This window comes from Quercus robur, chromosome 12, assembly GCF_932294415.1.
Source record: "Quercus robur chromosome 12, dhQueRobu3.1, whole genome shotgun sequence".
NCBI lineage: Eukaryota > Viridiplantae > Streptophyta > Magnoliopsida > Fagales > Fagaceae > Quercus > Quercus robur.
This window is the reverse complement of record NC_065545.1, coordinates 32,463,926-32,480,227: the sequence shown is the minus strand read 5'-3', so window position 1 is coordinate 32,480,227 and position 16,302 is coordinate 32,463,926. Positions and strand designations below refer to the sequence as shown.

The 16,302-nt window shown below is 34.3% G+C and overlaps 2 protein-coding genes across 2 annotated transcripts; both read right to left on the bottom strand.

The window, feature by feature from the left end:
* Positions 1-2,982: 2,982 nt before the first annotated feature.
* Positions 2,983-7,772, bottom strand: LOC126707995 (uncharacterized). The gene is made up of 2 exons (XM_050407784.1): positions 6,769-7,772; positions 2,983-3,479 (listed from the first exon to the last, which is right to left on the bottom strand). Exons 1-2 carry the CDS (start codon positions 7,434-7,436, stop codon positions 3,473-3,475), a joined length of 675 nt encoding a protein of 224 aa, XP_050263741.1. The 5' UTR covers positions 7,437-7,772; the 3' UTR covers positions 2,983-3,472.
* A 1,015-nt stretch (positions 7,773-8,787) lies between these two features.
* On the bottom strand, positions 8,788-16,039 carry LOC126707994 (uncharacterized). The gene is made up of 15 exons (XM_050407783.1): positions 15,850-16,039; positions 15,558-15,744; positions 15,386-15,437; positions 15,259-15,298; positions 14,475-14,528; positions 14,059-14,171; positions 13,889-13,954; positions 13,661-13,803; positions 13,294-13,336; positions 13,097-13,158; positions 12,663-12,767; positions 12,033-12,108; positions 11,225-11,337; positions 9,664-9,723; positions 8,788-9,582 (listed from the first exon to the last, which is right to left on the bottom strand). The coding sequence occupies exons 1-15, from the start codon at positions 15,935-15,937 to the stop codon at positions 9,477-9,479; spliced, it is 1,308 nt and encodes a 435-aa protein (XP_050263740.1). The 5' UTR covers positions 15,938-16,039; the 3' UTR covers positions 8,788-9,476.
* Between the last annotated feature and the right edge of the window lie 263 nt (positions 16,040-16,302).

Sequence of the window (16,302 nt, the reverse complement as noted above, 5' to 3'; positions counted from 1 at the left end):
TAACTTAAAACATTCAAAAAAATAAATAAATGTAAAACAATACTTGCATATTAATAAAATACCTAAAACATTGGGATTTTTTTTGCTTGAAGTTGTAAAAAACTAGGAAACCAACATTGAAGGACTCACCACCCTCAAAAAAAAAAAAAAAAAATGTTGAAGGACTCACAATTTATTAACTGAGGACACGTAACACTTAATGCAAATTCAAAAGGCATTGTTTGTTTGGAGTCTTTTTGTCTTTTGGTAAGTTATTTTGGATCAGATTAAATTTTACTAATTTTTAAAATTTTAAATACATAACATTTTAAACTATTAAATATAAGATATATTTAAGGGTGTAGGTTTTTACCCCTAAAAGTTAGTCTATTATTTAGAAGCAATTTCCACCACAATTTTTAAATTTTATCTTTAAAGATAACTTCTCCAGTATCATTCTTGCTTTAGCAAATTTGCATATATGGCAATCACTTACAGAATTATCAAATGTGCAATGAAAGGCACAAAAAAGAACAATATTAAATTTCATAAGGTAGGGTATTTACAAAAAAAAAAAAAAAATGTTTTTTAACAACTATTTGATAGATTGACTACCACTTCGCTCACCCGAATTCATCTAATATGTCTTCTATGCAATCTAACCAAATTGTTGATATATCACCCTAAAAAAAAAAAAAAAAAAAAAAAAAAAAAAAAAAATAGAAGGTAAGGCTTAAATGTAAGAAAAACAACAAACAAAAATAATAAGAAGAAGAGAGGGCACCACTTAGAACACATACACTAAAATAATGAGTGAAACTGGATAACCACAAAAAAAAAAAAAAAAATCAATATATATCATTCCTATTCTTTAAAAAATAGTAATTAATTAGAGAAAATACTTAAACACCCATCAAACTTACCAAATAAATTTTTTTTTTAAAAAAAAAAAAAAAAAAAAGAAGATAAGATAAGATAAGATAATAATATGGAAAGAATAATGATAACAAAGTGTAGTCCTATTTTGTAGGTATTATTTTACGTGGATTTTTTTTTTTTTTAGAATCTAAATCATGATAAAATAATAAGTTTTTGTTGGAGATAAAACAACCCCTTTTTACAAATTAAGCAATAATTATCCTAGTCCAGAAATCTACCATATAAATTTAATTTCTCATTGGTAAACCAACACGTGGAGAAGAAAATTAACACATAATCTGATAATCCAAGACTCTTTTTTGCTAAACGATAATCCAAGACTTAATATATTACGTACTTGCTGCAACTTGTATTAAGAATCAGGAAAGCACGGAATAATTTCTCATTGGTAAACCAACACATGGAGAAGAAGATTAACACATAATCTAATAGTCCAAGACTTTTTTTTGCTAAACGATAATCCAAGACTTAACCAAAAAAAAAAAATCATTACTTATTAGCCACTTTGAAGTTTGAACAACAAAAGCCAAAAACAAAAGCTTAAAACTATCAAAAAAAAAACTCAACCTTTCACAGCTGTCACATCCAAAATAGAACAAAACCATAATAATTATAAAAATTGAAAGATTTTCCTCCAAAAAAAAAATAAATAAATAAGACTTAAGGGTTAAAATCGAACTTGTTTGATGTGGCCCTGAGGGAAATAGAAGATATGCTCGTTTTGACAGTGATCTCCTCAACCTTTCACAACTGTCATGCCCAAAATAGAACAAAACCATAATAATTATAAAAATTGAAAGATTTTCCTCCAAAAAAAAAAAATTTGAAAGACAAAACAAAACAAAACAAAAAATAAGACTGAGTTAAAAACAAACCTATTCGATGTGGCCCTGAGGGAAATAGAAGACACGCTTGTTTTGAGCTTTTTCCTAACCTAAAACGTGACTTTTTGAGAGAATCCCTTGCACCCAAAATTAGTTTACTCTTTCTCCTTCTCACGGTAATCTCCTTTGCCAACACATCAGTATGGTAATTCTTCTTTAGCGTCTTGTTAATGGCATTGTTATTACAACAAATAATGTAGAGAAGAACGAAGCCCAATAGTACTAACCTCAAAGCCTACACATTAGTGAAGTCATAAAAAATGAAACATCTTTTAATAGCATCTTGTGAAGGTCTGTAAAACAATAGATCATAAAATATCCAACAAGTCTCAAAATAACAATAAGCAAAACATGGCCAAATAGAGAGACAAATTGAAGTGAGAAATGTAGAAATAAAAAAGTGAGAGAGAGAGAGAGAGAGGGCTGAGATTTGATCTAAGAAAGAACTTACCTCAAATCTGTCTATTGTTGTTATTGTTTTTTTTTTTTTTTTTTGGAGAAACCATTGTTGTTATTGTTTGTAGTGAAATCTGAAGCAAAGAGGTGGATGAAAGAAGTTTGAAAACACAAAATTGAGAGAATTAAAGAACTGAAGCAATTTGAGTTTGAAAATCAACGTGAGTGTACTAAGAGTGTGGTCCTATTTTGTAGATAGTGTTTTACGTGAAAGTTAAATAATCATTTTTACCAAGTTTTACCCCTAGTTAAACATAGGCTGTAGAGGTATTTTGAAACAAAAAAAAAAAAAATCTGGTCCAAACAGGAAAAGTTCCTTAAATAATAATATAGATACTCATAAAACCAGTACAATCAAATAACAAAATGCTGAAACTACTTTTGCTACCGACACCCTATATATGGTATATATCAGTTCAGTTCAAGTTTTATGGGGAGAGAGAGAGGACATATCTAAACAATTTTACAACGAATGAGGAATACAATGTAGCTGTGGTAGATGCGATCTTCTGTAAGATTAAATAAGGCAGAAATCCACTTTCAACGTCTATTACGACACTGAAATTTCTCATCTTCAACATGATTATCAACTTAAAATTTTAATAGATCACACCAGATAAAATAAGGAGAAAAATTTTTTCAACTAATGGAATAATTTCTAGCAGTCAGTTAGCAGACGTGATCCTCAGACAATCAGAACCATGATCCTCTGCCAAACAGAACCTAAAATGATAACAGGATAAAATCAATTCAATTTCATCCTCTGCAAAATATATTAGCCCAGGTAGATTCCTTATTGACAAAGTACAAAGATTCATTCTTCCTTTACAAGTAACTACTGCACTTTCCTCTCAAGAAGCAATTTTAAGCACATGCAAGGGCGATTTTCTCCAAAAGCTATGATATGTACAAAGATTCATTCTTCTTCATTGACAAGTAACTACTGCACTTTACACTCAAAGGACCAATTCCAAGCACAAGCAAGGGCAACTTTCTCCAGAACTCATTGACAATAAAGTATGCAATAGAACTTCACACGGAATTAAAATTCTAAAGAGAGACATTGAAAATGCATTGCCTTTATACTTTTTTTTTTTTTTTTTTTTTTTGTGAATTCCAAAAAGCTCATAACAACCCAAATCCTGATATGATTAACAACACAAGGTGAACCAGAGAGAGTTAAATATTCTGAAAATCCTGTTCACTTGCCTTGATCATCCCCTGCACACAAAAAAAAAATACACATTCACATACTACATCTGCAAACTAAAAATCAAAAGAAAAACAAAGCAAAATGCCCAAACATGTGCGTAAATTTGGGGAATAACTTCTTTAGCTTTTTGCTGAAAGTATTCTAAAGTATACTTGACACTTGTACTTTGAAAAAGTGAGAAAAAGTAAGAAAAAGTGAGGTTATAAAAAGCTAAACATAAAAGCTAAAAATCAAAAAGCTGGCTTATATTCCGTTCCCAAACACACACACAACATTTCAACCACTGGCCCATTTCATGCAATTCTTAAAACCTCATTAAATTCTCTGTGCTCAATCCATTCCTCTTCAATGTTTACACAAATATTGTGAACGTCAAAAGAAAGTGATATTTGAGTTCACCTTGTTATTATGCCGGTGCTGTTGCTTAGGCACTTCACTGTAAAATCATACAACCATGGAAGTAAAGCAAAGCATGTTTTGGAAACAAAACATATCCAAAACACAAGGGCACGTAGCTTTTTTACTTGGATATCCTGAGACTAAATTAGTTCATATGACATTGAAGAAAAAATTAGTCACGGCCCAAACCTATTCAGCTTGACTCAATACATCTGGCTACAACCATCACATCCATTTTGAAGAACATGAACACCAATCAGTAATTTCTACCATAACTAAACCATCTCTAGTTCCTTCAATATTCAACACTAACTAGCTACTTTCTAAAGGTAAAGAAATTTAAAACTACCTCAAAAAATTTAGGCAAGTTTAGGATTAGAAGTCAGGATTGGCAAAGGAGAGATTTAGACAATAAAGATTTTTAAATCCCCCCAACCCCGCCTCCCACTTTGGTGTACCATTAGCTGATGCAAGTACTGTTGCCATAGTTTTACTTTTATATAAGAACAACTTTCTATGTAGATTAATAGATGAACAATAATTTTCTTTTATGATTGGCAAGAATTACACACTCACCAAATGGTTCCTTGAACCCATCCATTTTTTATGAACGAGGGGTGTGCCATTTGAGCAAGAAGCTCACTGGGACAATAATAAAAACCATAACCAAGCTTAGGATCTTTAAAAATGCATTAACTCATACTTCTCACTCAGTTATGACAGAAACAAATCACCTCTTCTTCATTATCTTCTTCTATTCTTTTTAATTTTTCTCCGGATATTAAATGGTAGAATTGATTGTTTAAAGCAAGGGAAGAAGCATTAAACCATAACAAGTACAGATGCTAATTATATGTTCACACTTACAAGCTGCCATAGATAAAAAAATGAATAACAATAGAACAAGGAGATTAATTCTTGATTATTGCTCTTTATCTGATATTGCAACTATAGAGGGCTCTAAAATTCTGACGGGACTCTTCTCTTTATTAATGGACTCCTTTAATGATGAAATTTGAATTGTTCTCCAGAAAACTAAAAATGTTAATCCAACTTTTTTTTTTATAAATAAAAATGTTAATCCAACTTAATCCATAGAAAGGGAAAGGAGAATAAAAAGACCAGCAATGAGGCCCTTTAGCAATTACAACAATGGTTAACTGAATTCAGGATGCCACTCCCTTGCAATAACACTAGCACTAAGTGCATACTTTTAACTACCCTTGCAGAAGTAATACCATCATCTTAAGTTCCACCTATACCAAAGATAGATACTTCTGAGCATCCATACCACAGTGACTACAACTTAAAGTTAACTCAAAGTCTGTGAAATATACAAACCATCATGAGTAGAAGACCAAAAAACATGGGCGAAAACATATATGACAAATAAGAAATCATAGTTGAAATGAATAGTGAAAAAAGGTCAAGGCTCCCCTCCCATTGGAAATCCTCCCATTTCCTCCCATTTTTATCCAGATGGAGGACATGTGACATGTGTTAAATAAAATATACAAAGGCAGAAAACAAGCCACCTTAAAACCCAATGAATTTCTCTCTCAACCAAAGCTTTCAGCAACCAACCTCCCTTAAGCAAACCCATCGGACCACCAGCAACTTCTAGTAGCAAACCCACCGCCGCCCATACAGCAACACAGCCAAAGACTACTTCGCCACTTTCAAGGACAATCCCTAGAACCGGAATGACCTCAGATTCTCAAGATTTGCTTTCTCTAGATAATTTTCTCCTCTTCTTTTCCCATTTCTCAAAATTTTCTATTGTGTTTTCTTAAGCTTTAAAATTGTTTTGGGTTCACTTGGTTTATCTTTGCAACTCACATTCTCTTTACCTTCAATTGCTTTATTTTTGGGATTTTACTAAATTAGAATAAAAAGACAAGAAAGAGTACAGGATGAAAGTTGGGTGCAGTTATGAAAAAAGTAACAGAAAGTGAAACGATCAAAGAAAAGAAAGACAAAATGGATGAAGAGAGAAACAAAGAATCATGGGTTTGTACGCTGGGTGTCTGAAGGATTTGTCCGCTGTAAATTATAGAAATCTTTTTCTTTTTTAAGGCAAACATCAAGAATCTGCTTGCAATCTTGGCAGCAGACTGTAACAATGTTGATGTATGGAGGCAGTGGGTCTGCCACCAGAAGTTGCTGGTGGTCCGGTGGGTTTGACAATGGAGGTTGCTGAAAATTTTAGATGAGAGAAAAATAAATTTGTTTTTTGGGTGGCTTGTTTTCTGCCTTTAGATATTTTATTTGACACACGTCCTCCATCCTGATAAAAATGGAAGGGGAGCCGGACCCGTGAAAAAATGCACGTATAATTCAACTGTGGGCTTCAAAAATCAAAAAGTGCACATAGAGAGGCAAACTGGGTATTAGAGTCTCTTTAAAAAGATCTAAGAGATGCAAGCCTAATGGCTATTGACACTGCTAAAAAGCCCACAACAAAGTCCTAGAAGTCAAAGATAATTACTCCTTGTAGTTCTTTTTATGTCCACCATTTTTCCTCTGCTATGCTAAATATTTACTAATACGAGCTGACTGCAAACCACCTGATTGTAAATCTCTATAGTCATACTTAGACTAAACTAGAATAGACAATTCTTCTGTAAATTACAGCACTATAACACTATATTATTAGACTCTGAAATCATTTGACTTGCACCAAAACATAACACAAATGGAGTACTACACATAATTCTTAATACAGAATACCAATTTGTGTCATTGCCAAATCAAATACTACTAATATGTAGAATAAAAAACTTTCTTTGCCATCCATCCATTCATCAATTTAACATTCATAAACGCACACAAAGAGTTGATCTTACAGATACAACAAAATACATAATAACAAGAATGATGCATATGGTGCAAGCTCACCTCCTGGAAAACCCTTTATCTCTTCGACTCTTCTCGGCCATCAAAGCCCGTTCCCTTTCCTTCTCGCGCCTCTCTCTTTTGAACCGCTCCTCCCTCAACTCCTCCAATGTCTTCTTCCCACTCTTTTTCCCTTCCTCCTTCTTCACCTCACCATCTCCACCACTCTCACCATTCCCATCATCGCTCCGCCTTTCAAGGTACCACGGCAACTTAACTCCTTTCCCGGCAACTCCATACCCTAACCTATACTTCTCATCTTCCGGCCCCACAACTCTCGGTGCCTCCTCTTTCTTCATCTTCTTATTCTTCTTGAACTCATCTTTTTCACTACCTCTCTTGTTCTCCGATACTTTGATTGGATCAAAAATCCTGATTCCTTCAAAAAGGTTAATGTGGCCAGTCTTTGGCTCCGATTCAGCAGGCTCTGGTTCTGGTTCTGGTGCTGGTTCTGGCTCTGGCTCTGGCACAGGCACAGTGGGAGCCAAGCCACGAGCAGTACGGAGGCGCTCGATGCGGAACTCGGTGTCGCGCTTCCTCGCTTGCTCGCGCTTGAGCTGCTCCTCCTTCGCCGCAGCCTCCTCGTCGCGGCGGACTTTCTCTCGGTTATCGAAATTGTACACATTCCACCGCTTCTGTGGCAGAATATTCAGACCTCCATGACCTCCCATTACTACTCTATTTACCAATCCTACCTACAGTACACAGATGGTAATGGATTTCCCAAAAATAATGCGAATTAGGGTTTAGCTTTTGGTGATTGTTTGTTTGTGTGTGCTTCGAAAAATAATTGTATACGAACAAATTAAAGTAGAGTGTAGATATCTATATACTGAGAATCAAGAACAGTATGCCGTAATATGATCAAAATTCAAAGGTCGGTGATGGAACTCTGCGGATTAAGGAGGTCTTGTTTGGAGTTTGGGTTAAATTTGTTCTGGGAATTGTTTTTCCTTCCATCTAAGCGTATTATATACGCGAATTGATTCTCGCCACGTCGGCTTGGGTAGTGGCACCGTCGTCATTTCACACTTTATAGTTTATTACAGCGGGGAAAGCGTACCGGATACAAGGGTTGCAGGTGTATTAAGATTGGGCTTTCGAATTTTATTAAAAATGGGCTGCGAATGTGTAGCCCGTTTTAGGTGTGTTATGTTTATCTCTACCGGCCTAGTCATCAAAATTTGAAAAATCAAATTTAGTTCTCACTAAATAGATTTTTCAAATTAATTCACTTATTAGTTTATTATCAATGCCTCATTTTCTAATATATTTTAAACCGGTTTACTTAAAATTGGGGGAAAATCATATTGGGCATTCCAATTAAATTCGCTAATCAATCAAACTATTACAACACAACACTAAACAAGTTCTAATTGAATTATATTTAATCTTTTCTATAAGAACTCTAATTAAATTACGTAAAAACATTTTCATCAACTTATTATTTAAATATATGTTTTACATAAATATAAATGCTTTTCATGCATTGCCCATATTAGCAAAGCAATAAATTTTCAAAATAATAATAATCTAATAGTTAGGAAGAATGAGATTTAAACCCTAAATGTCTTTGTTGAAAATGTGAAAAAGTATTAATTGAGTTATGAGACTCATAGAGGCAATCCCAAAAAATAAAAAGGAAGACTCTTAGGGTCTGTTTGAGATCCGCTTATTTTGCTAAAACTGAAAACTTTTTACTAAAACTACTGTATTTAAAGGTAAATTGTTAATTGGAATAGTACAGTTGGATACATGAATAGTACTAAAAAGTGCAGTGGGACCCATAAATAGTAGAAAAAATAAGCTGAATAGTAAAATAAGTTGTCAAAAAATAAACTAGCCAAACAGAAACCAACAAAAATTATAAGGCAAAGAATTTATGGGTATGGACAATATACCAACCCAAGAGATCCAGGAGTACAACATGTCTAGAAATTTAACTTGATCTCATATCACATTTCACAAACAAAGCAACTCATGCGGCAAAAGACCTTAAGAGAGAGAGAGAGAGAGAGAGAGTGCATGAACCTGCAAGCATGGACATGATCAAAATCATGCCTATTCAAGGAAGATCACAGGCTTAAGAGACTGCAAATAAACATTTCAGAGTCTGAATTCTTGCCATTAAAGGTTAACAAGATATTGGAGATCTTTCCCTCACCTCCTCCCCTGCCCTCCCCCTCCATCCGGCAAAAAATAAATAAATAAAAACTAAAGGTACATCTGCAAAAACCTATACTACAGATAGTCATTGAGGTGGTGCTGCCGGCCTGAGATTCCAATCCATATGACAGATGTAAACTGACAGAGACATAGTCCACATTACAGAAACCCGAGAGCATAAATAAGGAACGCTTCTCTCATTAAATCATACTACTATAATTGCAGAAACACCTATGATAGAGTACCACCAACTTTTAGATTCATTAGACAGCATGGCTTTCTACCAAATGTAGACAACTTGACATCGAGTTGCAAACTTTCTATTGCTATCATACTCAAACAGCCAACAGTAAGTATTACAGGGAGGATATGAGTATTATGAGCAAATGAAGTGTCATTTGCCTTCATGACCCCATCAAAAAATGAAGTCACTAAGCTGAACACTTTCTTATATTGCTAGCGTACTCAAACAGCCAAGAGTAAGTATTGCTGGGAGAATATGAGAGTTATGAGCAATTGAAGTGTTACTTGCCTTCATGATCCCATCAAAAAATGAAGTCACTAAGCTGAACATGATTGTCTTTCTGGGCATTCCTACTGATAATATATGCGCTGTCTTCCATGCCTGCACTCAAACAATTCATCCTGTGCCTGTACAATTGACAGACCATGAGCAGAGAGACTCACCCAATTCATAGTAGAGAAAAAAAAAATCATTTCCATGGCACTAACCAAGCAAAGTGATCTTCACAGCAAACAGAACCCCAGATGATAGAAAGTCCAGTTCCTTTCCTGCACTCAACAAACACAGCTACATATTCAACCTCCTAGACAAATCAAACGGTGTAACCCATGGTACATTGCAACTTTGTTTGAAAGAGATGAAGGAAAAGTGTTAACTAATATTTTAAAAACAAAACTGTTAAAAAATAAGAAAAATGACAAGTTCAAGGTTTTGAGGACAAACTGAGATTGGAACAGAGGTCCAACCATGATAATGTCATAATTAATTAATATAAAAACAAATAAAAATTTCAAATTTCAAAATTAGTAATAGACTAGAAAATATTTTTATTGTTTTAAGACATAGATATTTATATTGTATAATTATTTAAAGACTCTTTTTTTTTTAATAAGTAATAGAAATTTTATTGATAATTCTTTTGAGACATATAAATATCTACTGTAAATACTAAAAGGTTAAATTAATTGTAAATTTTCAAGGAAAAGAAAACTAGACAACCCATCAAGTAACGAGGAGGTGTGCAATGAAATTGAAAATAAAATCATTCAAGTTAAAACTATCTACCCTTTAGGTCAACTAGCACTTTTTGGTATTTCCAACGGAGACATCCAAGGTTTGAATCCCTCTTCCCCACTAAAGATGTATTAAAAAAAAAAAAAAAATATATATATATATATATATAAGGCTATTTGGCATTAATGTTTAGGTGGTTGATAGGTAGAAGGGCCCAAGTGCCCAACGTGAAGCCCAGTCATGCTATGGAGATAAGATTAACTTAAATATTTGGACAACCAAAGAGAAGAGACTTGATTCTCTACAAGGAACACGACCAAGAAGGACTTCCACCTTTGCCAATCTAAATATCAGCCTGGCCGATGTGGATCTACAGCTGCCAAGACAATGGCAACAAGGGATGAGCTAGAAAAGATAAGGTGATGAGAATGTGGAGAGAGAGATCTGCAGTTGCAGCAACATCAACACGCAGAGCAAGGCCTTGCTCAACAGTTGCCAGTCAGATCTTGTGGCACTGAAATCAATGTGAAATTGGCAGCAAGATTGGCTCGAACTGTAAAACCCATGAACAGTTCAGAGAACCGGCACATCCGACTGTAGTTCTAACAGCTCGCAGTTTTTTTCCCCCTGGTTTTTTGGGTTATAAAAACCAGACTGGTGGCCGGTTCGCGGTTAAGTTGGTTGGGCTGGCCGGTCTAGTCTGGTTTTTAAAATCACGATATTATGTTATTGATGACAACTGATACTAAAAAAGAAATTAACCTTGAGAGTGGGGGAAAAAGTAAAAAGACAAAGAAACCCCCTATTATATTTATATTCTAGACCATTAAATTATTTAGACCTTTTTTTTCCTAAGTTATGTTGGTTAGACTTATGCAATGTTCCAGAGATCTAAAAAGACATTTCTCCATATGTAGAATAGAAAACTTGAGTTTCACATTTACTTTCAGATATCCATAATCCTCTCCCCTAAAACAGTCAGGATATGAACAAAAAGAGGTTAAAAAAATGCTTTTGTAAATATAGATTGCGTACCAAGTTGCAGAGTACATATCATAGAATTTGTCAAAGGCTTTATCCAAACAGTAGTGACAAACCAAAAGATCCCTGATATCAGTCACACTGCATGTTGATTTGCAGCATTTTACCTAAAGCCAATCACATTTTAACATTATTTAGCGTCATAGGAAACAGTCACTGCAAAATAAGCACCATATATCCAGAAATTGGTAAGCACATAGAGACTTCACCTAGGAGACACATTTTGTCATCTTTTTTCTGTTTCTATTATAAGGCAGCTCAATTGAGAAGGGGAAAAAAAGAACAACAAACAAAACACAAAACACAAAAAGCCTCTATTTTCTGAGGCAACCAAAAGATTCTATCCACATTTTTTATTTTACTTTGTATATTATAAACTAATTTGATCAGACTTTTGAATCATATGAGAAAAAATATTGACAAGAAAGCTTCTAAGAGGAAGGAAAATAAAAAATGCAGATTACACAGAAAAAGCATGAAATAAATATGCAGACAGAAAAACTGAATGACTTCTTTATACAGATTTGGTCACATAAAGCGGGTTCTTGGTCAAGATGAGTTTGCAGAAATATAAGGTTTGGTATTCATATTGTTATTCCAAACTAGCAACATGCACAAATCTTATTATAGTTTTTTTTTTTTTTTTTACCGTAATAATTGAATAAACATTTATACAGACACTATTAACATGTCAACTTTCAACCAGAACCTCTCAACTCAACTATTATACATACTTAAAGTGAAACAGCAGCATTTTCTTCTCTAGATGTGAACTACACTGTGAAGCAAAGTAAATACTCACCAGACGCTTGAGTTTGTGAGAGTAATAATGTTGATGGGATGGATGCATCCTGATATGCTCCTTCAAATGGCCTGCACTATAAATTAGAAAATACATTCTATCTTAGAGCTCAGACGTCAAACATATGTAAACACCATCAAGAAATATCATAACATGAAGAAGGGGGCCAAAAAGGCATTCAGACCACCCCCCCCCCTCCTCTCCCTCCCCTTTCTTTTTTTCTTCCCCCTGGTTTTCTTAGTATTTGTCAACACTCTTTGAATAATATCACCTCTTTAGCAAGTGCACCAAAACTCAATATTGCATTAAATTTATGTCCCATTATTCTCCACCTTACATTATAACACAAAGAAACAGCATGGAGACCACCCCTCCTCTTACTTGATATAACACACAATGTAACAACCTTCCCCAACCATTAACATTAGAACCCTGCTCCTATCCAGTAGAAGCAATCTTAGAGACATCACAATATAAAGTGAGACATTTGACATATTATCCGCACAAGAGCAGCATAAGTTGTTTCAAATGCAAAATAAAGCATCCACATAAAGTCAATAGGCACAACTACGAAAAATTCAATTCATTTCAATAAAAAATTTGAACCCTAGGCTTGGTTCTACTGCTTACTTGTCGCAAAGGATATTACTACAGTCAAGGCATGTAGCCAAAGTTAATGAGCTGCGGCATGCATTGCAATTTGCAGCTGACAAGTTTTTTCCTATCTGGTGGCATCTGCAGATACAAAAATAATCCAAAATGAATGTTAAAATTATTTAATAATCCATATTTGCATGTTATGTGATCTCAAACAGAAAGATGAGAAATATATGTCAATAAGATTCTTTATAATATATGCCAAGAGGTGTTGTGAACAGTAGCACAAGTTTCTTATAGCTCAACTCAACTCAGCCAAACCTTAATCCCAACTAATTGAGGCCTGCTCCATGAATCCTTTTATGCACTTAGCCCTATGACTAGGCCCATCTCCCCATTTATCTATCCCATTCATGAATTACAGTTGTGATAAAATGATACAAGATGAGGAAAGAGTATTTTCGAACCTTCTGTACAGTCCAAGAAGATCTCTGGATATTGAACCTGACTTATTTTGCCCCTCTGCAACCTAGACATAAAAGATAACTTTAAAATTTTAAAATAATGTCAAACTCACGAAATAGGTAAGTCATATCACCAAAACATGCAGGTGTTTTATAGAAGTGGTTAAAGAATTATAACAAACTTGGTTATAAGTCATTACCAAACAGTCTTCAGCAAGGTGTCCAGGCCTGTGACATTTCCAACTACAATAAAAAATTCACAATCACAAGTAAATATAGGCCCAAACCGAAGTGTCAGAAGCTATATCTCTGCAGTTACTCAAGCAGGAAGCAATGATTCCTCCCTTCACAGTATCTCATTTAGAACTTATCAAAAAAAAAACAGTATCTCATTTAGAGTGTTGACATTGTACACTAGAGTGATATAATTAAATAGCAGAAAGAAGTTACTAATGCTCGCCAATTGTAATTTACCCTAGAATGGGTTCAGCAGTAATGCAATTATTTGGCCTGAGTAACACATTTATATATATGATCCATGATCAAAATGTTAAGCAAGAAATGTACCATTCATAAGTACAAAGACTAGATCTCTTTTTGGACCAGCGATGGCGGTTATAATCCCAGGTGTCCTCCCCAAACTCAGGCAATGGTAAGGCACCTTTAACTCCAGATGTGGAGACATCTGAAATTCGGTCACTTGAGGACCCCTGAAAATTTTAAAATGGAAAGATTAAGAATTCAGGAAGCAGTATATTCTAAGATATCAAAATAAATTTGTAAACAGATCAACACCTTGTCAAGTTTAAGAATTTGCAAAAGCTCAGCTTTGCATTCCATGCTGCAAATATCATCGTCGGTCTATCAGCACAGAAACACAATGTTCAAAAGGTGAGTGGGCAGGGAGAAAGCAGAGTAGGTGAGCGGAAGTTTGAAAAAGAAAATATGCAGCTCGCATATCTCACCTCATTGCATATATATTCTCCATATCTCCCACATACTACACAAACAGGCTCTCCTGGATCAGGAAAACGTTGCTCACTTCTGTTCTTGATGTGATCGAATTCATTTATGGAACCTAAAAGAAGTATATAAAGAAAACTAGCATAATCAAAGACACATCCATGACTTCCCCACCTAAAAAGTTATGAAGATTGATAATTATTACTTTACAGATTAGAACCTTTCACTAAATGGAAATGTTTGTCATTTATCAACCAAGTCAAATCAACACTATAATTAGAGGAACTATTTTTCACCAATAAGTAAATTACAAAGACTAACTACTTTCAGATCTAGTAATGTTAATCATAACTAATCGTCGAATTTTTATAAATGACTATAAACTGGCAGCAAAACAGATAGAGGCTCAGAAACAAACCAGAAGTTGGAGGATCTTGCTTTTCTTCACATTCTGAAGAATTACTTTCATCACCTGGAGTTAGTGAACAGTGTTACAAATTAATAAGAGCCTAATATTCCACTGCAAAATACCAATTCAAGTACATCATAGTTATTATCCAAATCATGAAAATGTCTACGAAGGCATCCATGGCTGATGACATTTTTATTTTTTTTTGAATTGGTTAGTTACACATGCACCTAGTGGATCTTAAACATACAACCTCACCCTCCACCCCATTATTATAGGAGGAGGAATTGCCAATTGAGCTATAGCTCATTAGCGACTGGTGAAAAAATCTTATTCTAAGCCAATTTTAAGCATAACTGGACTTCAATACATAACATATTATGGATGCCCATCTACTCAAACCACTCCAACTTCTTAGTCAATGCTGAGACAAGAGAGGATGAATACTTCAAACTAGAGACCATTTCCCAAGCTTCATTACTAAATTCAGACAAATAAGAAATATAAAATCATCATACAATAAGCTATATAATTAAAAATTTGATTAAGATTTCTTATAATTTGATCATAAGACACATGATTTCCACATGTATATAATGTGATCATATAAAGATTTCTTATAATGTGATCATAAAAACACCTTATAACATTGAAAAGATATCACTGCCAACTTCATTTTTTGATATTGAAACTCTCATCCAATTGCAATTCAATCCCAAATACTTAATATTTCTAGAAACACTAAATATCAATAAGATAAAATGAATTAACATTGAGAGTGGGAGGAACTTACTTTCATATCCTACTAAATTTGCACCCGAATTAGAAGTTTTCTGCAACGAAACAATAACTGAAACTCAATCATAAAGTAAAATCTAACTAAACATAAGATAAATCAAACTGCCAACAATTTGAATTACCAAAACGTCTGCAGTTAATTCCTCGTAAACCCGGACCGAACTAACTTCCTTCCTGGTCATAAAAAAACTGAAAGTTTAACATAACTGGAAAAGTAACAAAATTACAAACTGGACAACGATTGCATTAATTACAGCTCAAAATGTCAAATTCAGTGAATTGAATTTTGTTAACCTTCTTTTTGCAATGTAATCCTGGTGAGACATAGGTCCATCGTTATCTTCAATTTCAAGTTTCCGATCAGGCGGTGGTTTGGGATTACGGCGTCGTTTTTGGCACGGCTTTTTCTCGTCACGCTGTGGTGGTGGTGGTGGTGGTTGTTGTTCAGTGAGAGGAGCATTTCCAGTGGCGATGTTGTAAGCTGAAGATTTTGAAGAATTACTGAATTAACAAACAAATCTGTGTTTGGTAGCTAATTGAAATTTTCTTAGTAAAACAGCTAATAAGTAGTGATTCAATATGATACCTCTAAGGTTTTGTAGTACAGAGGAGAGACTGAAGTCTTTCTTGTACGCTAAGGAAGGGTTCTTGTAGAAATTCGACCGTGTCCCCATTCTCTCTCTCTGTGATACAAATTCACGAGCCAGAGGAATTGAGAGAAGGTCTGAACGTTTATTTTGGTAGAGAAGGTCATGAAACGGTGCGTTCCGGGGAAAATATTAATAAGGGTAGACAAGGATCATCTGTCGTTTCGTTTTTCCCTGATTCCGTAGAGTCGTTTACAATTTTCTTAAACGCGGCGTTTTCGTCTTATTAACAATAATGGATTAGAATCCGGTGCAATTCAACAGGTTCAATTCATCCACATACACATACTTCATAAATTTTTTTCAGTTTTTAGCTTTTTTACTTTTACTTTTTACTTCTCTTAATTTTTTTTCTTAACTTTTTTTAATCAATGGTTGAGATTGAAAGTTGC

Bases quoted from the DNA above. Each gene is read 5' to 3' on its own strand.
- LOC126707995 (XM_050407784.1), bottom strand. From the start codon at position 7,436: ATGGGAGGTCATGGAGGTCTGAATATTCTGCCACAGAAGCGGTGGAAT.
- LOC126707994 (XM_050407783.1), bottom strand. From the start codon at position 15,937: ATGGGGACACGGTCGAATTTCTACAAGAACCCTTCCTTAGCGTACAAG. The intron at 15,745-15,849 runs GTATCATATTGA...CAAAATCTTCAG, and splicing joins TGTACTACAAAACCTTAGAG to CTTACAACATCGCCACTGGA. The intron at 14,172-14,474 runs GTTTGTTTCTGA...TACTTCTTTTAG, and splicing joins GCAAGATCCTCCAACTTCTG to GTTCCATAAATGAATTCGAT.